General features: G+C 33.7%; 3 protein-coding genes across 3 annotated transcripts; 1 reads left to right on the forward strand and 2 right to left on the reverse strand.

The window, feature by feature from the left end:
- Positions 1-821: 821 nt before the first annotated feature.
- On the reverse strand, positions 822-1324 carry LOC125822439 (uncharacterized). Its single transcript, XM_049501834.1, has one exon. The coding sequence runs from the start codon at positions 1302-1304 to the stop codon at positions 1020-1022; it is 285 nt and encodes a 94-aa protein (XP_049357791.1). The 5' UTR covers positions 1305-1324; the 3' UTR covers positions 822-1019.
- Positions 1325-2416: 1092 nt separating this feature from the next.
- On the reverse strand, positions 2417-4384 carry LOC125822982 (uncharacterized). The gene is made up of 3 exons (XM_049502436.1): positions 4308-4384; positions 2964-4250; positions 2417-2825 (listed from the first exon to the last, which is right to left on the reverse strand). Exons 1-3 carry the CDS (start codon positions 4382-4384, stop codon positions 2417-2419), a joined length of 1773 nt encoding a protein of 590 aa, XP_049358393.1.
- A 3179-nt stretch (positions 4385-7563) lies between these two features.
- Positions 7564-14585, forward strand: LOC125821930 (putative PAP-specific phosphatase, mitochondrial). The gene is made up of 9 exons (XM_049501283.1): positions 7564-7761; positions 7893-7995; positions 8815-8917; positions 9221-9429; positions 10074-10133; positions 10878-11254; positions 13037-13115; positions 13185-13235; positions 14291-14585. The coding sequence occupies exons 1-9, from the start codon at positions 7667-7669 to the stop codon at positions 14438-14440; spliced, it is 1227 nt and encodes a 408-aa protein (XP_049357240.1). The 5' UTR covers positions 7564-7666; the 3' UTR covers positions 14441-14585.
- Positions 14586-15935: the final 1350 nt, after the last annotated feature.

The following is a 15935-nucleotide window of genomic DNA, read 5'->3' on the forward strand; positions in this document are numbered from 1 at the left end:
TTTTTTATTTAAGAAAAAGATTAATTCCTAACAAAATTTCACATTTAATCAAATTAAGTAATTTAATTGAATTAATTATAAGGAGGAAGCAATTAAATTTCTTTCCTAAAACTACTTCCACCTCTTCCTTTTAGAAATTTTACCGAACATCTTTAACGAGAAAATTATATCTGGTTCGGAGGATTGTTATATATATCATTTCATTGTATTATATTATCTTGATAAATATAATATTTAAATAAATTGTACCTAATATATATCTTCAAATAAAATAAAAAGTAAAAAATTTGAAGTATAACCCTAGTTTTTTTTTTTTTTTTTTTTTTTTTATAGAATATGGTGTAGGCTTACCTTAAAAAGATAAGATACAAAATAATTTTTTTTTATTAATAATAAACAAAGACAAAGTATAAAAAAATAAGATAACTATGATCATATCAAAATCAATCTATTCCTAAAATGATTATTTTGTCCAAACCTAACATATTTTTTCTAGATTTCTCACCCGACAGTACCCCACATTAGAGCTAGGTTTCTCACCCGACATATGATACCCCACATTAGAGACCGATTAATCTGAATTCTTGTCGAGTAGAATCCCATTTTGAAGGATAGCGCTCCTTAACTAGGATTTTTTCATATATAGGCTCGAACCCAACACATTTGATTAAAAGAAAAATAACTCATCACCATATCCAATTCTTTGATGGTACATAACATAAATTTAATTATACGGTAAAATAAAATTTTAAACAAATATTTTACTTAAACTAATGAAATAACACAAATCAATAGGTAACTAACAACCACCGAAAAAGCTGTAATATTCTGCAAAGTTATACTTCATTCACTGTCAACTATCAAATATACATGCACTAGCCAGTCTCAAAACTCTCTGGTCTTTCCTTATATATATATATATAAAAAAAAAACCAAGACTCAGATGAGTATATATATATATATATGACATTTTGTACAAAAGACTCATTTGGATGAGTGACAGAGAAGAACAGCTGAGATTAAGGACCCCAGCAGGTCAAGAACATGACAGTCCTAAAAGACTCTTCCGCCTGTTTAATCTTCTTAGCCTTTGCTGCTTTGATGAGAGCGTTGGTATCAACAGCACCAGATAATTTCCATGTCTGCCTTGACGATGATCCTCCTCCTCCACCAGCACCAGCACCACCGCCACAAGACGAGTCCTTAAGAGTCTTGATTCCACCGTCACCTCGTCTTGTTGCTTGATGATCCTTCACCCCTTGATGAATCACCCTCATCACACCTTGATGCACTCTACTGATCATGTAACAAGTAGTTTTCACAGTATCAGAAACACAATTCTGTTTTGTAAATATTTCCAATTATAAGGGAATCATATATATATAGAGGAAAATAAAAAGTTGCTCATGCGTTGACTCATGAAAATAACCGGCTACATGTGGTTAATTAGTAGTGTTTCGCCAATGAAACCGGAGATTGGTTGTATTTGGTTCCGCGTAGGACCGGCATGTGTCGGTTATACATTAAGATTTTGGATTTGAACAAATCTAATTGCTGACGTAGCATTTTGGGAAAGGTAAATCAATATTGATAATGATACTATCTGAAAAAAATAAATGAAGGATAATGATGCTAGTAAAATGAATAGGATATTTGTCAAACATGATGAGCCCTACATTAATCAATCTTGTAAATTAAGTATTACAAATAATAAGATAAAATATAGTGACGTGGAAATTACATACTTATCTTACAGCAAAAATACTTGGATATATTTCTCTTCGTATTAGTAGTTTAGTACTACTATCTTCTACATACTACTAGACCCTTCTACACACGGATAAAGAAAGAAAACTTAAAAAGGTCCTTAATTCCAAGTTAGTAAATCAAGATTAAACCAGTTTTATTATAAGCTTTGTATATATTTTACTGTAAAAATTATATAAAATTTTTAAAATAAATGTTACTATTATTACGAGGTTTTGGCTGTATATTGACTTTCCTGTTGACTATCAAAACTCACAACAATGATGAGTGTTTAATTGAATCAAAACAGAGAAGCCATTGATGACAATCGAGAGAAAACAGTTGAGAGAATTGTATTTGAGAGAGAATGAAAAACTTGCATTTAAACTCATGAGTACATTATTATATACATGTGACTATGATTCTAGAAGATAAAAAATCCTAACTAACTAACTGTTATATCAACAAACTAGTTAAGAACTGAACTAGTGTTAGTTAACTAACTAACTGTAGTTAAGACTTGCATTTTACAAGATAATTAGTTATTAATACCCCTCCTCATAAATCAATATGCAAGAGATAAAAAATTGCCTTATAGTGAGTAGTGTTTTTGCTAAATGGTAATCTGGCTTGTTTTGCCATAGGACATATAGTGCACAGAAAAAGTTGTTTAGGGGACAACTTGACTGGATCTATTCTTCATCTTTACAAAATGCACATGACCAAGTCTATTATGCCACAATAAGTCCACATTATTTCTAGGAGATTTAGCAGATGTAACATCAGACAACACATTTGTATTATTAGCAGAGGAACATACATGAGTATCAGGAATTTGATTAGAAGAAAAGTGAACATTTCTGGTATTGAGTACACCACATTTTGCAATACATGGTTTATCATCAACAAAGTGATTCTTAACATTGGAATGGAAATTGTGACTACAAAATGAAGTTGAAAAGGAAAAACTCCTATGAGACAGACAACTACACATGGCAGCTGCATTAGCACTAACAGTGTTCCTCAAGCATTTTCCACACATATAGTAGATCCCCTCTTTGTTATTATCAATTAGAGCCCTGTAAAATACAAGTTGCATCAATGAACAATACCATGCATTTCATTGAAAAAGACAAAGAATGAACTGAAATGAGATTATACTTGAAAGAAGGAACATGTAACACTTTGTTTAAAACAATTTTAGATGTAATAAGCACTCACCACATTCTGTCACCTTGACTCTATATCCATTATGAAGTGAAACAAGTATGGGGTAAGGTAAGGTTTGAATGTTGATTAGGGAATTTCTATTAAAGGTCATATGATTTGATGCTCTTGAGTCAATGATCCATAAGTCAGCATTTGATTTAAAGCATTTGCATAAAGCATTACCAAAATCAATAGAAGAAGTGCACACTACTGTACCTGCAAAATTGCCAGAATTAGCATTGACCTTGAAATCCTCTCTTGGACTATCAAGTTGAAACTGCTGCAGGAGGTTCATAATTTGACCATATTGTTCTTGTGTGATGACAGAGTTTGGATTGTTGTTACCCTGTGAGCATTCTTCCCCATGAGTATCAACTGATGTACTATGTACATTGGCAACAATTTTTTTGCCCTTAAAGTTTTGATGATTGGTTTGTCTGGACTGTCCATTATTTAGTTTGTAGTTGAGAATGTTGTTCCCCGGTGGGTATCCATGCAACTTGTAATACTTTTCTTTGGTGTGTCCTTGTTTCTTACAATACTCACAAACTATAACATTTTTATTGTTGTCATTTCCTGAGTATGAACCATTTCTTTCATAATTATTGTTGTTACCTGAGTTGCTATTTGAAAAGTTTGTTCTATAAGATCTGTCTATGGATCCCCTACCAGTGTTAACAAAATTCACATTCAAAGAGGTTGAGTCCATAGGCATACGACTAGCAGGCCTAAATTCCCTCTGCTTTTCTTTATGAATCAGTAAAGAGAAAGCTTGTGCTATAGAGGGAAGTGGATTCATCATGAGTATATTACCTCTAATCACAATGTACACTTCATTTAACCCCATGAGAAACTGTATCAATCGCCTATCCTGCTCAGCTTTGTACATGTTGTCCTTAGCACCACATGTGCATATGCAAGTGCACAAGCTTTTGGTATTCAAAGTACTCAGTTCCTCCCACAACTTCTTCATCTTTGTATAGTAAACAATTATGTCTAGCACACATTGTGTTAAGTCGTCAATTTTCTTTTGTATCTGATACAACTTTGCACCATTGGTTTGATCATAACGATCTTCCAGTTCCTTCCAAAGTTCAATAGAATTATTAACATACTCCACAATATCAGAGATTTCCTTACTCAGAGAATTCAGTATCCACGATGTCACCATATCATCACATCTCTGCCATTGTCGAAGCTGTAGAGAATTCTCAGCTGGCTTTGTACAACTTCTATCGATTAAACTTGACTTATTCTTTACAGATAAAGCACGCAGAACACCTCTTCTCCAGGATCTGTATCCAGCTCCATCAAATTAAACTGGAACAAGAAACATACCTGGAATATCCGACAGATGAACATAGAGAGGACTGCTGGTGTCAATTCCAGCATTAACTCCTGCAGTATGGGGAATTTCAACATCTACCATGATGAAATTTTCGATTGAATTGAAGATAGAGAAGGGAACAACAGGAAGTGGAAATCACTTCAAATAAAAAGGAAATAAAGGAGATTGAATCATATATAGCCTTACTGACTTTGATACCATATCAAAACTCACAACAATGGTGAGTGTTTAGTTGAATCAAAACAGAGAAGCCATTGATGGCAATCGAGAGAAAACAGTTGAGAGAATTGTATTTGAAAGAGAATGAAAAACTTGCATTTCAACTCATGAGTACATCATTATATACATGTGACTAAGATGATTCTAGAAGATAAAAAATCCTAACTAACTAACTGTTATATCAACAAACTAGTTAAGAACTGGACTAGTGTTAGTTAACTAACTAACTAACTGTAGTTAAGACTTGCATTTTACAAGATAATTAGTTGTTAATAACTATCTTAATTAATTTAGATGCCTTCATATAAATATATATATTTCAAATTGCATTTTCAATTTCTTTGATATGAATTCACACCAGTAACAAGGCCAGAAGGTACCCCAGTTGTTCTTGTTATTGACATTCTATTAATTATTTTATTAGGCTTCCAAGGATTTATTTTAGTTTGACTAACGAAGATGATGATGACATGTCATACTTTATTTGACATAAATGTTGCATGTGTTGTTATTCATCTTAGAGTAAATAACACACGTGACATATATATTTAAGAAATGTGTAATGTGTTTTGATTAACTATGTTTTGACAGTTTCAATATTAATATGAATCCCGTCCATCTTTAATCATAATGTTTAATTAAAAATAAATTTGAGGGCAATTAAAAATACAAGTAGAGGTGTCAATTTATATGTATTGTACCTTCTCAACATCACCTAGCAAGAAGCGTGGATTAAAATAGAAAATTAAAAAAGAGGTAGATTCCAAATCAAGATTTATTGAATTACTAAGAGCTCGTTTGGCCATGCGATATGGAATCATGATATGATATCATGATATGGAATCATGATATGGTATCATGATATGGAATCATGAAATGAAATTGAAGTTTTGTTTGGATATTCAATATGAAATTTTTGTGTTGTATATTTTCTCATAAACATAAGAATCACATAAGTTGTAAAACTATTAAAATAGCTCCAATTGTTTATTCAATCTTATTAAATAAACAAAAATTTATAAAATCGTATAGTAAATTATTACAAAGCTATTTGTTCTCCACTTAAGTAATTGTTTCATCTAACTTTAATTTAATAAAAAAAATTGAACATAAATTGTAGTGTACTAGTCTTTAATATAATCCTACCACATACTACGGATAATTTCATCACGTTGACTTGCATTTCTCGATCATGTGACCGACAAGACGAACCAACATTGTTACTTTGAGCCATTTGTTGGTCAATATCATCCACAACTATATTGACCAACCTAACTTTCATATCAATTTATTAGAGTAAATGAAGAGATAACCTTTCACTCCATGTTCAAATAGATATAACTATAGTTGTAATAAATACAAAATGGTAGAAGTAATAAATTAAGTGTTGGAGTAAATGAACAGAACAAATTTATTACTCAACAATTGGTTGGTGTGAGTTAAAGTGACTATATGTTGGTGAGAATAATAAATTTTATGCCAATGAGAATAATAAATTTTAAAAAGTAATGATGTGATTATAAATTTTATTTACTTATGAAATAAATGGTTAGTAGATATAAATGTGGGATTGTTTTAACAAAATATAAACTCGTGGATCAATTTTTGTATTAAAATATCTCAAATCATGATATGGAATTCCCATATAATTCCATATCATGATTTTTGGAGAATATAGAATCACATCTCATGATATGGAATCATGAGATGGAATCAGTGTAAAATCGCATGTCCAAACACTAATTTCATCTCGCGATACCATATCGTGATATGGTATCGCATGGCCAAAAAAGTACTAAATATTTATATTTTTCATTTGGCGGAATGACCTGGAAGACCCTTGTACTTGGCTCCGTTTGTCACCTGGACCCTTCTACTCACGATATTGCCAATTGAACACTTAAAGTTATTAAAATACAGTATTTTAAACCTCTCTGATCATGTGTGTCTCCCAATCGCGTTGATGTAGATAACACCTCACTATCCACATCATAAATATATTGCCACATCATTTTTTTAATTACAAATAATATTTTTTTAAAAGAAATCTCAAATTTATCTCCAAAATCCTTTCTTTCTTAATTTCTTTCCATTTTTTCCCTCTTCCCATATTTTTCATATATTGTGCTACTAATCATTCTTTTTTTTTTCTTTCCTAGTGATTTTTTTTACGTTGAAAAGGAATTAGATATAAGCAAAGCTTTGCTATGCTTTTGATTATAAATTTTGTTATTTTAATGGTGGTGAGGAATAAAGTGACTCAAATGGAGGATGAGAGAAAGAAGAGAAGCAGACAAAAAATGGGTCATTATAGAAAACTCTTCAAAAATGCTCTCAATAAAATTGCCTTACATTTAGAAATAATCTCAAACATGTCTTTCAAAAAACCCATCTTAAATTCGCATCTATTTCACAATTTAGAACCTCTTTTTTTCCCTCTCTTTTACCCAAATCTAATTAAATATTTTTTTCCGATTATTATAGAACTCTTAAATGATAGGTAGCATATGAGAAGAGAAAGAAGAAGAATTGTGGGTAAGAGTATCTGAAGAGATTGAAGAAGATGTGTGTGTGGTGATGGTGGGGTTGGGTGAAATTATGAGGAGGAAGAAGAAGAAACGTACATCATATTGGGAAAAGTTTTTTTTTTAAAATTGTTATATTTTTCTTTTAATTCTTTTTTTAAAAAAAATTAAATAGTTGTCTTCACTTGCTTTTAAATGTGTGTAACCAATCTCTTGATATGATACAGCCAAAAAACACCACATAAGCTTAGTCAACGGTCAAAAAGAGTTTAAAATAGTGTGTTTTAATAATTTTAAGTATTCAGTTGGCAAAGTTATGAGTAGAAGGATATAGATGACAAACAAAACCAAGTATAATGGTCTTTCAAATCATTCCGTCTTTTTCATTATACCAAGTTACCAACTAAATTGATTCGAAAGGTCAGAAATCAACAAAAATAAGTGGACCTAGCGGCTAGCTATTGAATCATGACTAAAACTTCGGTGCACCGCTTTCCACTATTAGAAGCCTACTCTTCAAGTAAACAAATTTAACCCAGGTACATTTCGCAGTAATAGTTGTACATTCCAGGAATAACAACTAACAACTACCTGACTTGACTCCAATTTCATTGCCTTTATGGATCTTCTCCGTTACTCCGCCTCCCGCTTCCCTGCAGCTCATCCTCAACTTCCCTTCCGTACGCCACTTGGCCGGCGGTTCGTCGCCGTTAGGTCTCCCACAGCCGACACTTCTCTGCATATCTTTTTTTTCTTCAGTTATTGAATTCATATATTCGACCTCAATTAGTTTGAGACTGAGACACAAATTGATTGATATATGAGTGTGATTTTTCTTCTTCCAGGTCGAGTTTGAGCCTTCCGTTCGCGGAGCAGAAAGGCAAGTATTATAGCGAGCTCGAAGCTGCTGTTGATGTTGTCGAACGAGCTTGTCGTCTCTGCGTTGATGTAATTTCTCCAGTCATTTTGATTAATTAGCTAATTACTCCTTCACTTCCATTTTATATGACAGTATTTGAGTAGATACAAAATTATTAACAAAGTTATTTTGAAGTAGAATAGTTGAAGGATGTTAAGACTTAAACACAAATTCAGAATTTAATTTGACTTATTTACTGTAGTAGTGATAGTAGAAGAGAATATTGAAGTTATGCAAAGATGATTCTCTCAAAGTTGTATGGAAATGGATGTGTATCAAACGTTTTAGAAGGTATCAAATACAAATTGGGACCGGTAGTGCTCAGTTTTCTGTTGCCTTAATTTGGCAACTACTGTTGGAGCTAATCAACCAAAAATAGTTTGAGTTTCAAAGCTACTTTTTCGTTCCAGAGTCTTAGAGAGAGTCTTTTGAGTTCAATTGAAAGATATGATGAATTTTAGACTAAAGTTCTTGGAATTGGTTACAATGTGGATTCAAAAAGGCATTGCTTACTGCTTTCTGCTATTCAATATGCATGCAGGTTTTCCTATCATTTAAGTAGTTTCATAGCCAATGCACATTGCTAAACTAATACTATCTTGTTCTGAGGTACTTAAAATTAAAGACTTTTGAAACAAGTTGTCTGCACCTCATCTCAAACAAGGCACACTAGTCACTTAGTTTAGGTGAAACTTGCTTTACTTCTATACATCTGACTCATGAAGTGGTTGAGTTTAAATATAAGCATTTCTCCAATAGTCATCTTTTTTCTTATTTTCAGTAGTCCGTATGTCAAGTAGTGCAACCATTTTAGCCACTAAGAATGGTGATCTCTTTATGATTTCTAGGTGAAGAAGTCACTGTTCTCAAGTGATGGTAGGATTCTTGAGAAAAATGACCAGACCCCAGTCACCATTGCAGATTTTGGAGTGCAGGCTTTAGTTAGCTTGGGTAAATTATACTGTATGTTCCTTTTTATTTACTGAGTGCAGTTTCAGCTATCTAGTACATCCCCATCACTCAAAAAAAGAAGAAGCAGTGATATTCATGGAAGTAATATGATTAAGTTATGAGTATAATTTTTGAAGAATGATGAAATGAGAATGTAGTTTTTAACAATACTGAAAATTATGGATATGATTTTTTGTGCTTAAAATTTTCTTCTTTGTTTAAAAAGACAAATTGCCTGATCAAGTTTCTTCTTGGAGCTAAGATGAATTGTTTCTTGACTGGATTACATCCTTATTCTGATAGAGATGAACAGACTTTTTCCCTCCATCCCTCTGGTGGCTGAAGAGGACTCAGCATTCTTGCGTTCAAATAATCTGGTTGGCTCAGTGGTTGATGTTGTAAAGGATAAAGCAACTTTAGGAGATGAAGTAACAGAAGATAATATTTTGAAAGCAATTGACAGAGGGGGAAAGGATGCTTATGTATTTGCGCCCGAGCCAGCCACTTACTGGGTGAGTTTCATGCTGCTTCCAAAGATATTCGCTAAGTTCATGTGATAAGAGATTAAAGTACTCCAAAGGCTTCAAACTAAGGGAAAGTTTCTGAAGGGAACTAGAATTCCTTAATTCATGTTGTGTTTGCTCTTTCACATTTTGTATGAAAAACACATTTGTCTAGTTGATGATCATTTGTCCAATTTTATGTTGAATACAAAGTTTCATTGTTCTGGAGAATTCCAAAATTTGATTCTCTTTCTAGAATTTTGGCTAATTTAGAATTGTGTCATTAATATCTCCTGGGAAACATTTCAAAAGGTTATCGAACAGGTTGTGGTAGGTGGGGGGTTGGATGGATGGTAGAATATATGGAAACAGTTTCCTGCCCCTCGGACAACCTTCTTTTCGTTGAAAAGTCTTCCTTTGTACATTGACTTTTACTAGACCAAGGCTAATATTTTAAAGCCCTGCCCTCCGCACTTCTATCAATATGACATCAGGAAATACTTCCTTGTCTGTCTTTACTCTGTATGATTTTTGTGATTAAAATAAATCAACTTTTATCGTCCATTCCCTGAACAGCCGACAAAAAGGCATGTTTGTAGTTTATACTTGCATAGTTATTTGGGCTGCACTCATAAATTTCCAACCTCGTACAGATTCTGGATCCTATTGATGGTACACGAGGGTTTGTTAAAGGTAGTGAGGCTCTCTATGTGGTATGCTTCTCAATCCTTTTCCTTTCTGTTTAATGTAATTAGTCTTATATGCTTTGTTTCTTTTTTAATTTTCCAAATAATTTAAGGGAAGAGCAAGAATGAGAGAAACTGGAAAAGAAAAAACTATTTTAACATTTTGAGGTTGTTTTCCAGGGAACTGGCCAAGGTAGGGGGTAATTAGTTTGAGGGGTCACGTCAAACTCACTCTCTTCATCTGCCCGTTGTGCCAGTTAGTTCCCACTGGGAACTGGGAATGTAGGTGCTCAATGGCAGGGCCAAGAGTGATCAACTGAATACCCATTGTCAGAAAATTACATTATGCATATGTGAATTATATATATTGAAAGAGAAACCTTAGGTTTGGAATTGTACCGGAGATTGTGATGCTGTTAAACTAAAGGCCTCAGTGGTGGCAAAATTAAACTCATCTGTCCTAAACGTCTTTGGTTCTTTCTATTTCGCCTCAATAAAGTGCAGTCATGTTTATTTTGTTTTGATGCAGCTCTTCATTTTCCTTGTAACTTTGCATCTCCTTGATGCTTTTCTTAAACAATTTAATTACATCACCAAAAAGAGTGCAGTCTGATTCACTTATCATGAAGTAATTAACATTTCTACAAATACAAGAGCTGATAACTAAACTGATGACATCATATACATTATTACAGTAGGTTGCCTGGATTAGAGTCGTGTCTTTTTCACCTTTCCCATGCTTATTTGGCCAAGATTGTTGTATCTTTTCAGGTTGGTTTGGCACTTGTAGTTGAAGGAAAGATTGTCTTAGGAGTCATGGGCTGCCCCAATTGGCACGAAGACTGTTCTGATAATTCTATCATTGTGGTCCAAGAAAATCAAAGTTCCAGATCAGGGATCATCATGGTTTCTCATGTGGGTTGTGGAACATGGACAAAGAGGTTGTCAGACATACTAACCAATGAGTCACCTCACACTTGGACCAGATGCTCTGTTGACAGCTGCCAAATGGTGCAGGGGGCACGCGTTACTATTCCTGAAAGTCAAACATGGAAATCTTTACCCTTGTCAGGTTTATTTGATGCAAAAACAGACTCTGAGAACATAGGAGAAGGGAACATACTTCTTCTGTCTGCATGCTGTGGGAGGTGAATTATTCTTCTCAAAAACAAATTTCATATTCTTAACATATGTGAACCTAGATAAAGAAAGGATACGTAGATTTCTGATGTGAAAAGAAAGGATGCTTAGATTTGTGGTGTGAAATCTTTCTTTCCTGCTGTTCGCAGTCGTGGAAGTTTTTACCTCTATAGGGCTCCAATTTGGTTGATGAAATTCAATACAGAGGGGTTGATGATGAAATAAAAAATAAATGGGATACAATGATTTCCTTTGCAAATTGGACCTAGATAAAGATTGGGCTGGGGAAAGGTTGAGGTGATTTTTCAATCAAGAGCATCTTTAATAGAATTTATCAATCAAGAGCATTTTTAATTAGAATCATCGCCTCAAGTGAACTTATAATCCATGGCACTAGGATTTATTTTATTTTATTTTTTTAAATAGAAATTAAAAAAAAATTCCTTAGAAGGCACATAAATAAGTTAACTACTGCAGCCCTTTGCTTGTACATTTCGGCATCTGCTGGATGCAGTATTAATGAAATCTCAATTTACTTGATAAAATAAGTCAATTACTACAAATTTGCTTCAACTTTAATCATCTCGTTGAAGATGATATTTGTTCTTTTATATAGAATTTAAGTTTACTTTCTGAGAAAGAGAAAATGTTGAGCAGTACTGCACTATCATGGATCTTAGACATCAAAATACACTTTGGACTACCTTATTTAGTTGTGCAGTGTACCAAGTGTTGATTAAGCGTTTCTCAGTCCACCAAGATAGAAAGAAAAAATGTGGGTGAAGTCTTCCTTCAAGCTCACAGCCTTATCTTTCCCTATGGTCTTTTTATTTTAATGATCCAGGATCTTTTCATTTGTTCCAGCAAATATTAGCTTGCTTTATCTTTTAAGTTGCTTCACTTGTTCTAGGAATGCAAGCTTGCTTTCTCTTCTAAGTAATTGCAGTTGTTCTAGGAATGTCTTTAATATGATGCCCAACAACTCTTTTCTTACAGTAGGCTAAGCTGGTAAAACTTTTTGGTGCCTGTCTTTCTTGAGTTGAACGGCACTCAATAGATACATATTCTGTAAACTGCAGGTCATGGTCTTGTAGTTACTGAGAAAGTATGTTCATTGCGTCTTGATGATGTGCGATTCAGCAACATAAAGTTTTCTGCAGACTTTGTGCATTATTGGAATGTCATTCAGTACCTTAAAAAATTAAAGCTGCCTGCGGTTGCATAACCTCTTATATTGTCTTCATTTCCCCCCTTTTATTTGACTCTAACAAATATAGCATGTGCTGTTGTTAGATCTGAAAGCATACAAATCTGCGGTTCTTCTTAGTTTGTTCATATACTAATCCCGCACCATTCTCTTATATATGTTTAGAATTCGACTAGAGTATTTGTCATTTTCCCTTTATATGTTTAGAATTTGATTAGTCATTGTAACATCACAAACCTCTTCTCCAAATGAAACTAGCTCTATAATAAATTTTGGCGTCCAAGTTGGAATTTGGACTGGCACTCGGTAACAATCGTCAACTTAATGGAGAAGAGGCTTATCATTCACATCCAGAAGAGATTGAATGCTCTATTTTAATACTCTAGGAAACAGAGTGCCCTCAGAACCATTCTTCAAGTGATTATAAAATTCATTTCCCTTTTAGCCTGAACAGCTGAGTTGTAATTACTTTTGTATTGTCTTCTTTCTTCTTCTTTTGAGGGCTGCAATCAAAGTACTATTTCAATTTTCATGATGGTTTTTGCACATTTGTTTTATTCAATTTTTTCTTCTAAATTTACAGTTTGTGCAAATATCTGATGGTGGCTTCTGGTAGAGCATCGGTTTACATTCAGGGGAAGAAGGCAACATCTATTATCAAGGTGATAGTATATTCTCGAGAAATTATAAAATTAGTAGAGCAGTATGATGCTCATATCTGTTGAATGTAGGTCTGGGACCACGCTGTTGGAATCATATGTGTCCATGAAGCTGGAGGGAAGGTATGCATTTCTCTGTTGGTTTCTTTTTTGACATACCTTCTATATCTTTACTTGCCCGCCAACAGTTGCCATCTTACAGCCAGTTCTAAGAGAAGTCGGTGCTGCTGATATATCATTTATCTAATTATACAAACAGTTGTCAACTATATTGCATGTAATCAACACGCTTTTCATTTTTTCTTTAATAAAAAGAATTAAGTCATGTAAAGTACACCCTCTGGTATTGCAGATTTGAAGATATAGCTTTTATCTTTTCCTTTTTAGTCTGGATATAGTATTTTGAAGGCTTATCATCACTGCTTTAAAGGAAATTTTTTAAAAATGAGAACTGGTCAAATTCTGGAGGTTGACTCTCTTGCTTGACTGATTCATGCTTTGATTGGCTTGCCTTGAAAAATTATATTATCTGAAGCATTGAGTGAGGGTCCTAAATAGTGATTCATGGAACTTAAAATTCCATGTTAGAAGACACAAACTTTATTTACTTATGAAGAATCACAAAGTGACAAGAGGCTCGTTTTATAGGTTTATTTCTTGTTACTTTAAATTCTTAAACTTTCTCGTATGTTTAACAAAAAATCAACCCATATTTGATTTGAAAGATCTGGGACACTGCAAGAGATAGCAGCAACGGGAGGAGAATGTGTTATCCTACATTACACCACCTACTGCTTTCCACTTATCTGCTTACTGAAAAGTTGTTCACAACTTCATATCCAGGCATTTATATTTCCTGACGGCTGACACTAAGCAAATGCATGAAGCAAAAGATCTTCTTTCCCCTACTCAATGCAGTATTCACTGGCATCAATTTTCTTTCTTATGTTCGATCTACATAATTGTTCTGCATATGACATTGTCCACTTGGACCCAAAGCAAAGGCCCACCTTTTAAGAAGTTTTGTCTTTGATCCTACTCCTTGTTATGACAGACTTTATCCTATGTTCTACAACTTATGCGCTATAGTAAATTGCATGTGGATGATTCATTCATAAAAGATAAGCAAGACTAGATTGCTCAATTCCTGGTTATTTACTGTGCACCTTACTTGTCAGGTGACTGACTGGGAAGGAAGTTCACTTGATTTTGCAGCAGATCAAACTGAACGGAGACTCATCTTTCCTTCAGGCGGTGTTCTTGTAACTAATGGGAGCTTACATAGCAAGATTATTGGAATGATCTCTTCAAATTCATCAGTTCTTTGACATTCTTTTTGGCATTATTGTGACAAATCAATAGTCAGATACTAATGAAGATTTCCGCCAATTCATCAATTGTTAATGATACTTGCATTCTTTTGACGAATCACAGCATATAGCAGTATACATATCAATGTCTCTCCGTTTTCTTCCTCCTCGTAGTCATCAGTATCTCTCTGCTGTTTCTCATCAATACTTGTATCTTTCCTCTTGCGGTCTCTATGGACAGATAATATACTGAAATGGTGTGGAGAATGATTCATGACTGCAGTCAGAATGTATAGCTTATAAATCTATGTTCTTTTTGTTTCTTCCCTTCGCAAAGTAGTCCGATGACGTGAGGATATTTCTCTTTTCATCTGTACTGCAGTCAGAATCTATAATCATCCAAATAGCTTCATTTTCAGTGAAGAACTTTAACAAGTCTTTAATGTTCCAGGCGAAATTTCGCCATTCCAAGTTGAAACTTGTCGAGCTGTGTCAATTCTCCAGTCATTCATTATTAACCTTTTAGCGGTGTTGTTTTTAAATTTGATTTTAATCTTCCACCGTTTTCTAATTGGACAAAAGGAAACCCCATACACATAAATTCCTAATCAAAACCAATGTTGGAAAACAGTGAATTTGGAACTTGATATCCCCCTTTTGAAGTAGGAAAACCCAATTTTCTTAGGATTGGGATTTAAATCACAAGTATATATGCCTACGAAGTCTAAAAAATAACGACAATTCACATCTCTTTTCTGTTGACGTCAAAGCTTCATATATACTCCCTCCCCTTCTCTCTATGGATAAATTAATGCAACTGTTTGGTTTCAGCGAAAGGGCGATACCACAAGTGGAAGTCTGTGATTGCTGCAAAAAGGTTCAACTACCACGATCCCTGCATCAACAAGTTACAAAAGGCAAGCAACAAGTCAACTTTTTTTGTGTAGGTAGGGCAAGAGAAATCGAAATTTGAGGTCACAAAAGAACACCTTAAAACTTTTTTATGAGTGTATGTTTTCTTTTCTTTTCCCTTCTGGATATTATGTAGAATTACCACTTCAGAATAATAAGGGATTATTTCTGTTTTATTCAATCCGTCTTCAAATCAAGATGTTATTAATTCAATCAAAATATAAGTTTTTTTTTTTTTTTGGTTTCAAGATTAATCTCACTCAACTCTACGTCAATTTTTATTTTTCATGTGATCAATCATACGAAACGCGATATTTGATCATAAAGTTTTTTCTTCACCCAGAGACAGAAATTGGTGAACTAGGAGGTGCATAGATATTATCGTAGTATATGCAATGTTGTCTTCCTTAAGATACCGACTTCATATTGTATTTTGTCCAGCAATTCATAACAATGAGTTGTGAGATTTGCAAGTTATTTTGGATATGGAAACTTGCTTAAAGGGCATAGATTTGAATTTCAAGGTCTTACAAAACTGAAAACCTCCCCTTTGTAGCTATGCCAAGTAACAGTCGTTGGACATTGAGAATGTTAACACTAA

The sequence above is a fragment of the Solanum verrucosum genome, unplaced genomic scaffold (assembly GCF_900185275.1).
Source record: "Solanum verrucosum unplaced genomic scaffold, falcon-dt-bn FXZP01000103.1, whole genome shotgun sequence".
Classification (NCBI taxonomy): domain Eukaryota; kingdom Viridiplantae; phylum Streptophyta; class Magnoliopsida; order Solanales; family Solanaceae; genus Solanum; species Solanum verrucosum.